This window comes from Cuculus canorus, chromosome 3 (assembly GCF_017976375.1).
Source record: "Cuculus canorus isolate bCucCan1 chromosome 3, bCucCan1.pri, whole genome shotgun sequence".
Lineage (NCBI taxonomy): Eukaryota > Metazoa > Chordata > Aves > Cuculiformes > Cuculidae > Cuculus > Cuculus canorus.
The window spans coordinates 68,792,176-68,808,415 of NC_071403.1; the positions used below are offsets into that span (position 1 = coordinate 68,792,176).

Sequence of the window (16,240 nt, forward strand, 5' to 3'; positions counted from 1 at the left end):
TACAACTGTAATTATTGGCACGCTCAATTTATCTATTGACTACACTCTTTCACTTTATACCACAAAAAATTCACTGTTCCCTTTCTGAGAAAAAGCTTTTGCCTGATCACAGCACCAAGAACTGTAGTTCTGTTCCTAGCGCTAACAGCAGTTTAAAGTTGCCTGTGGGATTTCTGGGTGTGACTACACCTATTCTGCTCTTGGTTCAGATTTTAACTACAGATGTGCAAACAGAATAACAATTCAGGCTTTCTGCTTTGTCACTTTCATCACTAAGGAAAGCTGGATTCTGAGACAATGCTGAACAAGCTCTTCCTCACCACCTTTCTCAAGGATTACATACATTTCAGGACACGATAATGCAAACGGAATGACAACCTTCTGTTTTCCATTTATCAAACAACCTGCTCGCACCTAGACGTTATTGTAAGAGCTCAAGACAGTTGGAAAACATGAAAGACCAAGAGTGATTAACTTTGACAAATTACACAAGGGGACCTCTGCACCAACTGTTGCCAGTTTATCTCTAAATATCAGGATGCATAAACAGAAATGATTAACAGTAATATGTGAACATACTATAGGAGCAGGGAAACACACAAGCGTCCTCTGATGCACAGCTTTTGCAAAACATGAACTACAAGCTCACAAGAAGTTAACTCTACTTTTTCCAGTGATTTGGGATAAAGCATGTTATAGTTAATGAGGCCGCATCTTGAATCCTGTCTTCAGTTTTGGGCCACTCACTGCAAGAAGGACATTGAGGTGTTGAGGTGTGTCCAGAGAAGGGCAAGAAAGCTGGACAGGGGGCTGGAGAACAAGCCTTACAAGAGGCAGCTGAGGGAATTAAGGTTGTTTAGCCTGGAGAAAAGAAGGCTGAGGAGAGACCTTATCAGTGTTTATGACTGCCTGAAAGGAGGCTGGAGCAAGGTGGGTGCTGGTCTTTTCTCACAAGTAACAAGTGATAGGAGCAGAGGAAATGTCTTCAAGTTGCGCCAGGGGAGATTCAGATCAGGTACCAGGAAAAATTTCTTCACTGAAAGGGTTTTCAGTCACTGGCAGAGGCCGCCCTGGAGAGGTAGTTGAGTCCCCACCCCTGGAGGTATTTAAAGGATGTGTAGATGAGGTGTCCAAGGGTACAGTTTAGTAGCAGACAGATGCGGTTGGACTAGATGATATCATAGGTCTTTTCCAACCAAACAATTCTGTGATTCTGTGATTTTAATACAAATAATACTGAATCCCTCACGGTCAGAGACATCACTGAGCCTTTCAAAAAGTCACATTATTACTCACAATATGTAAGAGACTATGAAAATTACTTTGCAGCTTAAAGTCTCAATGCATGCCATTAACACAGTGCTACCATTCAAGGACAGAGGAAGGCAGCTATAAGAAAATAAAGAGTCATAGCAGCAACATATTGCACAAATATAACAGCACTCCCCTCCTTGAGCAGTGATAAGTATGAGGCAGAGTGAACATCTGAAGGATTATAAAAGATATACCTGTCTGCCATATACATTAACACAAATGCGCTTGCGTAACACTAATTGCATTTCTGCAGGGTGGCTGAGCTGGACAGTGGCTCGCACAATAAGGTAAACTCTTTCATCTGCCGCTGTTCCTTTACTGAGCTGGATACAGTCGTGGACTGTGGAATCCCATGAGGCTTCTGCTTTCACCTGCAAAGGAAAAAAATGTATCCTCTAATAAGCATAATTAGGTGTATAATTAACTGTAATTAATTAAGCATAATTAACAAAAATACATAATACATAAATTTTGAGAGTCTGCTTCTCCATTTCACTCCCTATGAGGAAAAATCCCTGTGCTTTAGAAGAGGCCATTTAAAAATCAAAATTAGTTTGCCAAGTGAAGATGTTGGGATTAAAAATGCCAACTTGCTCAAACTCTGGAACGTTTCCACTTGAAAAAAAAAAAAGGATCTTTGAATACCCAGGATCACTGTGAATAAATTATAAAATATGCAAAGCTACAGGACCATTTGGCATAATTTACTAAGATAAACCAGAGAGCAACAGAGACTGCAGTGAGAATCTTCCATTACACCACACAAACTCTCCAATCTGTATTTGAGTAGCAACTTCGCTGAAACATTTCTGGCAACACAGCAAAAGCTGGAATTTCTCTTCTTGAATATTAAAATATAAGCATTACTGAAGATTTAAATGGTTTATCTTCAAGCCATAAGAAAAATGGCCTGGCAGCCATCTTTCCAGGCTTTATAAACAATACAGAACAAAAAAAAACCTATCAAAACCATGAGAAATCAAACTCCTCTAAGAATATTAAAGTAAATAATTTTCAGAGAAAGGAGCAAAGTTTTAAGGTAAAAAAATGAAAACAAACATGACTCTAAACCTAATAGCAAAAATTATAAACCAGAAATCATAAAGCTCTAAAACTAGGAGTCATGTGGCAAAATGGAGAGTACTGATTTCTACAATACAGAGGTAAACATGTTAATCATAGCAACAGTTAAGATTGTTGGGTTTTTTTGCCTGGGGGCTTCTGTAACCTAACTTGCTCAGGGATTTTGGTTTTTTAAACACAAACTGAGAATCTCAAGCTTTGTAATACTTGGATTTAGATGAAGGAAGATCCTTGAAATTTATTACTACTTAAATCATGGTTCAACTCCTAGGAAATATTCCTTGAAAACACAAAGCCAATCATGTAAGAAATAAGTGTTGCATCCTTTGTATGCCATTTTTGATGCATTATTTCCACATCTTAATATATTAAAAGAACAATTAAAAAACTCCTAAACTAAATATACTGGTCTGTACCACTCTTACTTCACTGTCGTGATGCTTCACAATCTGCAGCTCAAAGAATTCCTCCTCCTCTTCCGCCACAAGAGTAGCATCCCACCCTCCTGCCTCTGGGTCATCAAGGTTATCTTGAGAACTGAAGTCATCAGCTAGAAACACAAGTGGATGCAGAAGGTGAGCAGACACAAAGCAATTATCCTTCTTGAAAGCATCCGGCAAGGCATGAATTCATGCTTTCATCACCAACTCGGCTACTTAAACTCTACTTAGAAAAGCTCCCTGCATTGTTCCACTTCAAAAAGAATCCCATTTCTGCACAGAAAGTGTGCTCAAAGATGTGGGGACACAGACTCAAGCATTCTTTATTAAGTCCTCTGCTGTACAGGAAGCTGCCCCAGCTGTAAACATTCCTTCCTTACCCACAGGTCTATTTTCAGCACTACTGCTCAATCACACCAAGTACGTTGCTCACTTGGCAGCAGTTAGGTGTTGTGGGTTCTTTTAACTAAAGATGAGGTGCTGGTTGAACAGGTACAAATACAGTACTATTTGATTAAAGAAATTCTTAATTTGGTTTTTGAGAAGAAGCTAAACCTGTTCTGGCTCAAGTCCCTCACCATGAATTATTAACCAGTGCCTCTCTTAAGCCATTTGATCTATCAATGTGCTTTTTGATGTGACAAAACCATTGCAGCAAAGGCCTGCTCACAACAGGCTGAATGCCACCTCCCCACTCTCATCTGATGCTTCTAATGCAAGTATTAACTCTCTTTTAAACGTCTTAATGAGGATTTGCTCAACTGATGAGGCACTGTTGGCTCCTTGGACTACTCTGGGGCTGCTACTTGCTCAGCTACAATTTGCCACCCATGGTAGAAGCATCTGACAAATACATTGTTTGAATCATACCTTGTGTTTGATGTATGGAAACATACATTGTTTAAAGAAAAACATACAATGATACTCAAGCTAAACTAAACTGTGTTTATCGTGCCATGCTTTTTGCTATGCAGATGTTATCACCAGTAACTCTATATTTTCTTCTAAGTAATCAATAAAAGTTAAAGGATACAGTATCAGTGCTATCCTTGTGAGATCTCAGGAAGAAGATTCACAGAATCACTTGGAAAGTACCTTAAAGATTATCCAGTTCCAACCCCCTGCCACAGGCATGGACACCTTCCCAACAATATTTTTTTCTTTACGCTGACTTTTGCCATTTACTCTCTTGCTCCTTTACTCACTGTACTATTTCTATTTAACTTACTAAATATCTGCAGAACATTGGGATCATTAAAACCTATGGCCGCTTCCATATATAACACTGTGTAGTCTGTAATATCAAACAATAGTTTTCAGTGAAAAACGTGCACTCTTGAATTAACCTGTTTGCTATTCCAGGCATTTCTTCATTTTATTAGCTTAAATTCTAGAATGTCATCAGTTGTACAAAGTTTGTTTCAAAGTGCTTTGTCATTTTAAGAACCACTTACCATTCAAGTCAAGGAAAATAACAGGAATGTGAGTTTCCATACCAGGCACAGGCGTCCTAAAATGCAAGACAGGGACAATAGGAGCATTTAAACTAATGCAGATTTACCCAGCACACGTACCTTATGATACAAGCCCACAGTATATTACATTCCGTACAGCTGCAATTCTAAGCCAGACCATTGATAACCTTTGCAAACAACTTTATTTTAATTTACTGTTGCAGATTCAGAGAGACTCAACTGAATTGGTATTTCTTCTATACCAGCTCTCTAGCAATTATTACATCCTTTGACATCTGCTTTCAGAAATGTTTTCTCCCTCTAAAATGCTGATAGCAAAATTAAGTTTATTTACTCTGACACAGACTTTTAATAAATACAGCCCCCTCTGCATTAGTGACGGCAGTGAAGACAGCAGAGTAAGAGTCAGAAACCCCAAGTTCCTACCCTAATATCGATGTTGCCACAATACACAGTTCTTACTCTTTCTTGTAAAACATACATATTTGAGCATCAAAGCTGCCATATAAGGCATTTCTTTCAGATAATGGAAGAAAGGGTAACAGATGTCATTTTTGTTTGTTTTTAAAACAAAATATTCCATAGCCTAGCACTTTTAAGCTCCACAACGTTAACAAGGTACTAATAATGAAACATGAAGCACAAAAGACTTTAAGACTGCTGGCTGCAATCTTATCTGTAAGAAAGGCTGTAGTCATCTCATGACAAACTTGGACTTGATGAATTTTATGGTGAACAAGAGCAGGCTTAAGTCTTATGTAACAAATAAGGTGCTTCAATCATACTGAACATTTCCTCTGGTGCAAATGTGTGCAAAACAGACCCTTCCTCAAGTAAGTTTCCTGCAGCTCCACTGTTTTCAAGCCTAGTCAGACACTTTGATGTCAAAAGTTGATGTGTTTCCAACAAGCTTTTGCCATTTTTTGTGTCTCAGAAGTACGTGCTTTCACAAACTTCAGCCTAAAACTCCATGACACTCAATTTCATCAATGAATACTGAGAGAGCTTTGCTCAAAAAACAATTTCAGGAAGTTGAAAGCAACTGTAGACGAGGTTTGAAGTGAAACAACCTTGCTTCCTTATCTGCAGTCGTTACTCACAGCTGCTACAGCACAGCAACCTCAGTCTACCGTAGTTTACTATTTTTAATGTTTAGAAAATTACGTGGAACACTTGCTGACTAAATAGACTTGGCATTCAAACCAGGAGCGCAACAAAATGCTCCTGAAGATGCAGTTTTATTATGACGGAGCAGCCTTTTAAGTGAATGAACTGGGTAATTAACATATTAGCTAATTTTTTAAAATGGTAAGTGCAGTGGTAATAAATATTGATTCTGTTTTTTTCAGTAGGTCATAATTACACTCTGATCAATAACAGTATCGTTTACTAAATAGAATTTCTGGATTTCAGATACACAGCAGTAACAATAATTTAAGCAAGAAGCCTAATTTTAACAACTTTGCTTATACAGCGTACAGAGGCCAGATTAAGGAAAGGGAAAAATGGCAACAATCCAAGTCAGGAACAGGCCATGCATCATCTCTACATTTGTTCTTGCGTATGGCATATATGTTCATACCACTCTGCTGGAGCTCCAGGAATCCCACTGCCAGCAGAAGGAACCATGACAGCATTCCTTTCTTCAGTGAGTGTCAGCCTCATCTCTAAAAGCTGAGCCTCTCGGTCTGCATCATCTTCTGTTTTATCTGGAGAAATAGGATGTCAGTCAGAACAACAGAGAACATTTCTTACTCAGTGCCTTTATCACGTGTCAATGATCTTATACTATCCATAACAGAATGAAACTCACTCTGCTCAGAAATTCAGCACACAAAGAACAACGAGCAATATTATTCAGGCTTCTCTAACTTTAGTTTCATTGAAAGCAAGTTACTGCTGAGCTCAGAGATTCAACTCTCCAACTATCTTCCTGTCTAATTTTTACAATACATTAAGATAAAAAGCCTGTGTGTATGTCATTCTGAACATATTGCTACTGTTATCTTTAACAGCATTTGGCTTACCAGGCTTCCCAACTAGTTTTTGCAACTGCTGATCAAGATACTCCTGACGCTTTGTTAAGGCACACAGCCATTTCCGACGGAGCCTCTCCAAATCCCTATCCTGTAAAGAGGAAAGTAGGCATGTTAAATATCGACCCAGGAAAGCCAATGCTTCCTATTTGTGGCCTACACATTTCCTCAACCCTTCTACTTATCCTGTTCCCAAGAAGCAGATTAGACAGAGCAGACCTCCAAGAAATCATGTGGCTCTTCTATAGTATTTTCTTTTGCACAGGCCAAAAGAAACCAACTACTACCTTGTGGCAAAACTGTACACACCAGTCCTTATCGATGACTCACTATTACTCAGTGTTTAGCAGTGTCCTATTAGGAATCCATCCCTGCCCCACATCATGCCACTGTCCCTAGTTATGGCATTTGCAAATGAGCCTTTTAAACTATTTCGTCTTACGTGCTCATATCCTTCAAAACCAAAAGGCCTCAGTATCCCTAAGAACATGCAGTTCATTTATGTCTGGTGTAGAAATGCTTAAAAATGATGAATGACACTCTACAGGCAGCATGTTGGGTGCCACAAAGATGCGCTATCAGCTCTGGGATGCCTTCAGGCAGGCCTCTTTGATGGCAACAGCAGTTCAGATTCATTCCACATCAAACTGTAACAAATACTTTGTCAAGAAAAACGTGTGGATGCAAGACTATAAACTACATCTGTAGTATGCACCCGCAGACCCTACAAGTATGCCGGGACCTGTCAGAATGCATTAAACATCAATCTCTGATTGCTTGCATTATATAAAGTCGCAATCTACATTGATGATGATGTAATTTTCTTAAAGTCATTCACAAGAAGATGAAAAACATGTCACAGGTATCGTACCTCATCAGTTCCCCTTTAAGTATCACCTTACTGTGACATTACATACAAAAAGTAGCATGCCGATGTCAGTAGTTTTATCACTGCTGTCTTAGGAGTCCAGGAACAGAATACCCTTTGCTTGCTCAATGACTGATTACTGTGCAGTATACTCCAGCTCTCAAACAAACCACACATTCACAGCATGACACAGTAAGGAGAGGTCAGAGTGAGTCCAGAGGAGGCCACAAAGGTGATCTGAGGCTGAAGCCCCTCTCATACGAAGACAGGCTGAGAGAGTTGGGCTTGTTCATCCTGGAGAAGAGAAGGCTCTGTGGAGACCTTCCAGCAGCCTTCCAGTACTGAAAGGGGCCTCAAGGAAAGCTGGGGAGGGGCTCTTTCTCTGAAGTGCAGTGGTGGGATGAGGGGGAACTGTTTTAAGGTGAAAGAAGGGAGATTGAGATGAGATCTTAGAAAGAAAAATTTTCCTGTGAAAGTGGTTAGGCCCTGGCCCAGGTTGCCCAGAGAAGCTGTGGCTGCCCCATCCCTGGAGGTGTCAAATGGGGTTAGATCGGGCTTTGAGCAACCTGATGCAGGTGTCCCTGCCCATGGCAGAGGGGTTGGAACTGGGAGATCTTTAAGGTGCCTTCCAACCCAAACAATTCTATGACTCCAAATATTTCCGCTACATATTTCAACAATGCCATGACTGACTGTTCTTGTTCTTAATCAGGACAATCTCAATCCAATCACAGTTTGCCAAGAAGGACTTCTTCCCCTACAACCAAAAAGGAATTGGATCTTGTTTCGGTAATACACATGAAAAGCATCTTGTTTGTTCTCTTCCACCCCCCTAACCCATCATACGGTTTTGTAGCTTAACAATTCATGCAATTCTTAAACTTTCAGTCTCTTTAGAAGACATGATATCTGCATATCGAACCAGTACATCAAAGATAAAATGCTGATCATACTCTAAAGTGTTTTAACCTGAAAACGTCTGCATTTGTAAAAAGAGAGCATTTAACTTCTTTACCTGATAACTGTCCATTTCATCCTCTTCTTCCTAGGTCAAAACATGCAAAACCATGTCATTAAGCTTTTTCGGTAGCAGGAAACACATTGAATGCAAAAGTTGTAACTGTTAGAGGCAATATTAGCAGTCTGAGTTTACCAATGGCAAAATGGCAGAATTAAATCACATTTCCATTCCAAAGATTTGCTGCTATCGGCTGGCCTAAACACAAACTAAAATAATCCAACAGTTGCAATGGAAAAATGTCACAGAAACAGAGCTATTAGAATTCTTTATAGCTGGAAGAAGGTGGAATACCTAAATTGTCCTCAGAAATAAAAACGACTTATAGCGAAACAACTTGAAACCCATTGATCCTGGACAGCAAAGAAAAATGTGCTGTTTTACCTGAAGAGTTAAGTATGAATGTTAGAGCAGACTTTGAAAATCAAAGTCTAACACAAAGGATTTGAGGTGAGTTTGCTGCAGCATTTAGAGGAGAAACATTGTAAATACCTAAGCCAATTGTTAGGGAGTTAGAATCACTCTCTGCCAGACCACGTGTTGCAATATAGACCTTCGACAGTTTGAATTCTATTATTTTCTGATGGGAGACACCCCTTTCATTCTCGCTATGCATCCCAAGCAGAGCTGCTTGCAACAACGTAAAAGCACAACTGCCACTCCTGCGCAGTGAATGGAAAAGCAATGAGGACTCCAATCCCCATTGAGTTATTACTTCTCTATTTAAGTAATGCCAAGCCACTGGAGCCTACTTTTGTATCTCAGTAATGAAAGCAAAAAACTTAGCTAACCTAAATTAAAAAGTCATATAGAAGAGGCATTTTCTTAGTTCAAGGCCTTTAGAAAATCTTTCACGTTCCATAGAGAGAGATTTGCTTGAGATAGAGAAATGCTAATAAGGGGACTGAAAATGCAGGTGCTCCACTCAGAAGGCTATTGTCAGCACCAGGACTTTAAGTGGTTTTAAATAGCCCTTTCCCATGTGGGGGTTATCAGCATCAGACACAACTCACTAGTCTCTCTCTCAAGCTTAAATATTTCTCCTGGAAAAAATATACTGCTTTGTGGATGGCCAGCTCTGTCAGACACGGTTGAAACTACTCAACAGATCAGAAGTTCACTGCAGGAGAAACAGGGTCAGGCAGGCAGGACACCCATCTGGGACTTGTCCCCTTACAAACAGGCTAAAAGGGGCATGTGGATGTTGCAGGTGTGGAATGGCTTTCCAGTAAAATGCGTGAGAACCCATCATTCTGTGTCAGGAGAGAAGAGTCTCTTAAGAAACTTGTTCCATTCAGAAGTAGGGGAGAAACAACACTTTACCTGCTCTGCAGAAAATTAGTATAGGGCACTGCTGTGAGGGAAGGACAGGTAGAAAGCTTTCAGGAAGGGGCACTAGCAGAAGCGTAATGGGGAATAAAAGCAATCATCTGCCTCAGATGCTGCTGAAAAGTGAGATTTCTGCAAAGGCAGAAAAAAAATCCCTTTTTTGTACCCCTGACACATGAGAGGCAAGGGACTGCAAACATTTGGAGACAACAAAAACCCAATTGCTTCAGACCGCAAAAGAAAAACCAATACTGATTAAGGAAAAAGGAGGAGCAGACACACATTGAATCATACTCTGTCACCAAGGTAAACATTAGAGAAGCTGGGAGATGTCCCAAAAACTACTTGACATTTAGTTGGCCTTGTCTCAAGTAGGGCAGCTAATCAAGCAAGTGGAGAGACCTGCTTGTTCTGTTGCACCAGGTTTTGACTTGCTAACTCTAAAGTGACTAAATTTTCATTTAGCTGTTGGGGGAAAAAGTCAAACTGTGCTAGAAACTGATAGAGACATCGTATGAAGACAATCCCTAACACCAGATCAATATTACTTGCACATTAGGATGAGATGCAGTGTTTCTGAAGCCATAGGACAACTGGCCAACATAGACCATGGGCCAAACCCAAGAGTTCTATCATTTCAACTCCATGCTATTTGAATATGTATGGAATTGATTTATTTTCATTTGTATATTTACTTAAAATTGTTGTCGTTTCTAATATTTGAAGTAAAATTTACTGGACAACCTCCTAATGAATTTTATAAACATTGGCATTTTCTTTTCTTCTTTGAATGGTGTGGGAAGGCTGTGCTGATTTTAAGGTTAGGAGGAGAAAAAAACATATCAGAAGAGACGCAGAAGGTACTCTTACAAATATGATTTTTGCCAAGGAAAATGATTATTGATTAAGAGGGAGATCTTCCACAACACTTTCTGAAAGACCAAGGTTTGGATTTGGGATCTCAAATAATCCCTACAACCACCATTAAAAGCAATTCTGACAATTCTTTTTGTCATTGCTTTCTAAATTTAAGAAGAAGGTTTAAAAAAATACCCCAAAACAAAACAAAAACTTAAAAATCAATGGAGTTGCCTCCATCTGCAAGAAACTCAGGACAACACTTCATGCTTTTACATTTCTTGGAAGTAGCCATAGCAGACAGGAAATATTCAGACTCTTACCTGATAGTTTTCAAATACTTTCTGTGACTTAACATGTTTTATCTGGACACAGCCAATTCCAACAGATAATATGGATTCCTCCATCAGCGGTAAAGTACCTGATTCCTGTACAGACCTCACTTCAACCTGAATTCTCCGAGATTGCCCCTGCCCAAAAGAACAATTTGAAATGTTTGGAAAAGAGAATATAAAATGCTGGAAGCTTAATGACAGAGAGACCTCTACCGGCAGTCATTTGCAAGCAACACTATCTTTTTATTCTGTGAAGAACAAAGTGGTGAGTACTACAATCTCAGTGACCCAGTGTTCAAGAAATTCCCCTTCCGTTGCAAGGATTTATGTTTACAGGATTTATGTATTCACAGAAAAAAAAAAATGTTGAGCATTAAGCGACTCTCCATTTTACTATTCTGGAGGGTTTTCAAAACATACATTTATAGGATTTTATTTTTAATATTTCTGAAGACAAAAAATGGGATCTCTTCCCCACCTACAGAAGAGGAAAGAAAATAGTCTAACTTCGTGAACTACTGGGATTTCACAGAACTTCGCCTGGCTTTAGTCTTCTTGACCAGAAAATTCTCACCCACTGATGCTATGAGGGCTGCAAAGTAACTGTTTTTTGGTAAAATCTGTAGGGAAAACAAATAAAATCAACACATAAACTTATAAAAAAATCAAACGAGCTGGGGATTACAAAGATGCAGCCTGTATCCAACTTTTACTCCTTCTTAGTGTTCTCTGGGCAATAGCTCATTACTTAAAAATGTTAGCTATTCAGTTATGCATTCAAAATATAACACATGGAGAATTCAAAGAACAGAGTGGTTGGCTGGAAGGATGAAATAAAGGGGAACTCTGGACCTCTTTAAAAAGTAGTTCTGTTCAGTCAAGATTGATGTCCTTTCTAGCAGGTGCTATCACAGAACAGGGAACAGAACATTGCAAAAAGATCACAGGTAAGCCTTTGATCGCCTTTACAGCTCAGCTTATGCAGCTTCACAAAACACAAGAGGGACTCCACTTTCTTCCCCTTTCTGTTTGTTTTACACAAGAACATATTTTGTGTTTAAGCTTGACATTTCTTTGGACACCATCCCTTTACCACACAAACCAGAAGCTTCTTGGCTACCCTCAGGCTCTTCTCACAGCTGAAATCTTGCCTGTGCCACCTCACCTGTCTGAGCTGGAAAATGCCTCCTGTGCACACATCCTTGGCTGGAGTCACCTCGACTGGGCAGTATTCCCCATTCTCATTCAGCTCGAGAATTTGAACCCAGAGTTCTAATTTTCGGGTTACTTCGCTCCATCTGCAAAACATGTCAAATGCTGTTTCTTTTTTTTTCCCCTCCAAAGAAAAAGAAAGAAAACCCAAAGCTTTAGCTCGGACTGCAGACTGAAGAAGCAAAGGAACACTTCAACGGTGCACCATTTGTGAGTATAAAGGGTTGTGCAGTTCTTATAAATCTACTGACAACTATTTTAGTCCAACCTCAGAAATAAGCTTTTTCTTGCTTCCAATACAAAATCCAATTCCTCTGTATTCTAACATTTAAGCGTTGGTCTCAACCACTGCCACAGAAGCCCAGTGTTGTCAGTGCAATCAGATCCACACACAAGACAGAATTAAATATGACATCGTCTCACAAGCTTTCAAGATCCAGGGCACCTTCCTGAATCATAGAATCATTTGGTTGGAAAAGACCTTTGAGATCATTGAGTCCAACTGCAGCTGTCAATGGACATCTGATCTGAACCAGATCCCTGAGCACCTCATCTACCTGTCTTCTAAATACCTCCAGGGATGGGGACTCCACCACCTCCCTGGGCAGCCTTTGCCAGTGCCAGAGAACCCTTTTGGTGAAAGAAATTTCCCTGATGTCTAATCTGAACCTCCTCTGATGCAACTTGAGGCGATTTCCTCTCATCCAATTGCCTGTCACTTGGGAGGAGAGACCAACACTCACTTCACTACAACCTCCTTTCAGGCAGTTATAGACCATGACAAGGCCTCCCCTCAGCCTCCTTTTCGCCAGGCTAAACAATCCCAGCTCCTTCAGCTGCCTCTCATAAGGCCTGTTCTGCAGCTCCTTCTCCAGCTTCGTTGCCCTTCTCTGAACTTCGTTATACTACTGCCTTCTCTCTAGTTCTTCCAAGAGTAGTACTTCAAAATTAAAAAGGAAGGAGATACTACTCAGCTACCAAATATAACTCACTGTTTTATAGCACCCTTTTTCCATCTCCTCTTGGCCGTATTTTAAATTTCCTATAGATAGCTTAATACTCAACATGCTCAAAACAAGCTTAGGCTGGAAGTAAAAAGTGAAATAACTGCCAATAAATGAAGGTGCAGAGCCGTCTTCTAATTGGAGAGGCAGAACAACTTACGTTTAAGAAAATACTACTAAGCTTATTTTAGGGAAAACATATCTCTGCCAGCAAAAAAGCAACCCCCTACAGTCTAAATCACCATACTGCCTCATATTTATTCCAGTGGAAGTAATTAGCAATACAGCTCTTCCAATGGAAGCATTACAGAGATAACATTGCATGGCCAAGAATGAACTGGAGTCTGACCTTAAATAAACATACCAGTGCTCAGTCAGAACAACATCTTGTCATTTTAGACTTCATAGCTCTTTCCAGCACAGGTGAGGAAAATAATCAGCTTGCTCTTTTGTAAAACACTGCTTTTGCCCTGAAGTTTGCCTGAATAAAAGGGACTTCAAAGTCTTTCAAGTTTTACCACTTATAATTTGAAACAGAAATGGGCATTTCTCCTCTTTCACTTTTTTAAAGTCCACTGACACATCACATGGTGTTTTTCCAAGAGTCTACTTACAGTAGTCTAACAGATACAGCCTCAAATACATGTTCTGTCCAAAATTTGACTACTTAACCCAAACTTGCTTCAAAAGTGGACATCCCAGACAATGATTTTCCAGAATTCTAAGCCAAGGACCTTTCTTCCATATTTACCTATCACGAAGGCTGCGTGTTTTGGCTTGAATTATTCCCAAATCCCACAGGGCTGGATTTTTGCGGTCACCGCTCTGCTTGTGCCCATACACTTCAATTGCTAAAGCACCGTCGTAAAGATGTTCCATGAAGTCTTCAGAAATATTTACAGAAACTTCCTGTATGCAAGCGACAAATTTGTTGATGACTGTGACTATACAATTTAGGCTTAGAGATTTACTGTATTCACTTTCATATAAGCGTATAGAGTCAAGTTACACTGGTCCCCAAGACAGAATATAGAGGAGAGGAAGAAAGAATATAGAGGAGAGGAAGAACTGTCACCTCAGTTTGGGAAATCAGGAGGCAAGGCAGATACACAATTTGCTGAAGATTAAAGTCTACAAAGAGCTGAAAAATGACCATGTGCTGTTCCAAGTCCTCATGCAATGGTTTAAAAAAACCCAAACACCCAATCATACGGTCTCATGTTTGGAATCAGAAGATCAAAACTCAACAGAAGGTATCACACCTATTTTACAAGTGATAGGTAGAATAAATAGTTTGGTGTAATGACAAATGAGAGTAAGAACACAATGAGAACTCAGGCTGGGAATAACCTAAGCCAACTTTAGGTACCTCTGGTTAAAGATGCCTCCACTCAGGCAGTTGCTCAAAAGTCAGTAGGAAGAAATAGTCTCTTCTAAGATACACGGCCTAACTTCAACATCTGCCTCAGGACAGAAAGTGTCATGTCCCAGGACAGGGACATTTCTCTCCACCACATCAACATGTAGAGCGATCAGCTCAGACATAGACATCAAACGTACTCAAATACCACCCTTCTACACACACTCAGCAGCCTTTCTACTGTGCGTAAACTCCAGTGTAAGTCTCTCTGCTGAACAGACTGCTTTCCTTTATTAATTCGCTCTTCACTTTCTTCACGTTCTGTGCTTTTCCATAAGTTAACAATACTATAGTGCAATCAAGCTTAGATGGACTTTGAAGATGTTTCCAGTTCTTATTAAAAATGGTATTAGGGTATCAGCCTCACAAAGTAAGTAATGAAAGCGAAGCACCAACTAAAACTGTCTTGCAAGTACAAACCTGCCTACCGTTTCTCTAATAAAATAGAGAAGAAAATTTACATTGCAGTGATCGAAGACAACCATGCACCGTGGCTCTTTGCTGATGGAAGATAAGGAAGGATCCACCTCAGGTGCAACGCTAACTGGCTCCAGTTGATCCCAGAATGTGTACTTGCAGAACACAAAGTTGGAGAGGTGCTGTGGCAGACCTGTAGCCTGAAGGATTTTAATCTAGAGAGATGAGAAACAAAAAGATCTCATTCATTAGACACAGAATTAACAATAACTTCCGCTATAACAATATTATTCTGTTTCACTGCAAAAGATATAAGAAAAAAGAAAGGAGCAAACGAAAAACTTTACAAAATATGAGTTTCTGCATCAATACAGATTGGACACAGTATTTTGAGTGCACCAGCTGAACATTGCCACTAGATGCCACTATGCACACATTTCTTGAGAGTGGAGCTAAAGGTATGGATTTTACAAGGGACCAAAACATTTTGTTAATTTTTACTGGTCAGATGTGCCAATAGACTTTATGACTGGAGAGGAATACAATAAAAATTTCATATTTCTACAAAAACTGGCTCTTTTATTCTGCAAAGCTCTTGTTTAACGATACTGACTCTCTTCATTCTAGAAACAATACAAACATCACCCAAACAGTACAAAAGCAGCTTGTTACCTCTTTTTCAAAATCAAGGCCGGATAGAAACAAAATGTTTTGAATGCACTTTCTGATCTAAACACAGCCATCATATTAACCATATCATTTAACAAACTTCTATTTGCCATTCGTCAAATTAAGTTCTAATGAGTTAGACTCCTGTGGTAAGGTACCACTCAAGATCCTCCAGAGAAAGTTTCCTGCAGCAACGACCTACGCTGCTTGCAAGCACATGGAGTTCTATGGGGCAGGACAAAAAGTAAAAATGAGTAGTGTTGCCCCCAAATTGTTCGTATCGTCCAGAAGCCAGCAAAGTCTGGGTTCCATTCCCTCTGGTACTTTATGCTCTCTCTTTTTTTTTCCTGTGGCTTGGCCTATCTTGCATTTTACTACACCACAGAACTGCTAGTAAATCCTTCCTCCTAACTTGGAAGGAAACTAAAACCAAATGGCCTCCAGTTGTGCCAGGGGAGGGTTAGACTGGATATCAGGAAAAATTTCTTTAATAAAGAGTGGTGAAACACTGGCAGAGGCTGCCCAGGGCAGCGGTGGCGTCCCCATCCCTGGAGGGGTTCCAAAAACATGTGGCCGTGGCACTCCGGCACATGGTTTAGTAGGCACGGTGATGTCAGGCTGATGGTTGGACTGGACTGGATGAGCTTAGAGGTCTTTGCCAATCTTAATGACTCTATGGTTCCATAATTTTCTTTCTATTATTAACAATAATAAACAGAACTGTTTATATTTCACAAATCATTGAATGTTTAGAGAGAAATA

At 39.9% G+C, this 16,240-nt stretch overlaps 1 protein-coding gene across 1 annotated transcript in view; it reads right to left on the reverse strand.

Moving 5' to 3' along the window:
- The window catches only part of KIF13B (kinesin family member 13B), a 142,918-nt gene that overhangs the window by 33,323 nt on the left and 93,355 nt on the right, over window positions 1-16,240 (reverse strand). The window contains exons 22-31 of the mRNA XM_054062336.1: window positions 14,854-15,024; window positions 13,724-13,881; window positions 11,922-12,054; window positions 10,745-10,891; window positions 8,232-8,261; window positions 6,340-6,439; window positions 5,895-6,021; window positions 4,292-4,347; window positions 2,823-2,947; window positions 1,509-1,685 (exon numbers count right to left, since the gene is read on the reverse strand). Of these exons, the coding sequence (XP_053918311.1) occupies window positions 1,509-1,685; window positions 2,823-2,947; window positions 4,292-4,347; window positions 5,895-6,021; window positions 6,340-6,439; window positions 8,232-8,261; window positions 10,745-10,891; window positions 11,922-12,054; window positions 13,724-13,881; window positions 14,854-15,024 (1,224 nt within the window). The remainder of the gene's footprint in view (window positions 1-1,508; window positions 1,686-2,822; window positions 2,948-4,291; window positions 4,348-5,894; window positions 6,022-6,339; window positions 6,440-8,231; window positions 8,262-10,744; window positions 10,892-11,921; window positions 12,055-13,723; window positions 13,882-14,853; window positions 15,025-16,240) is intronic.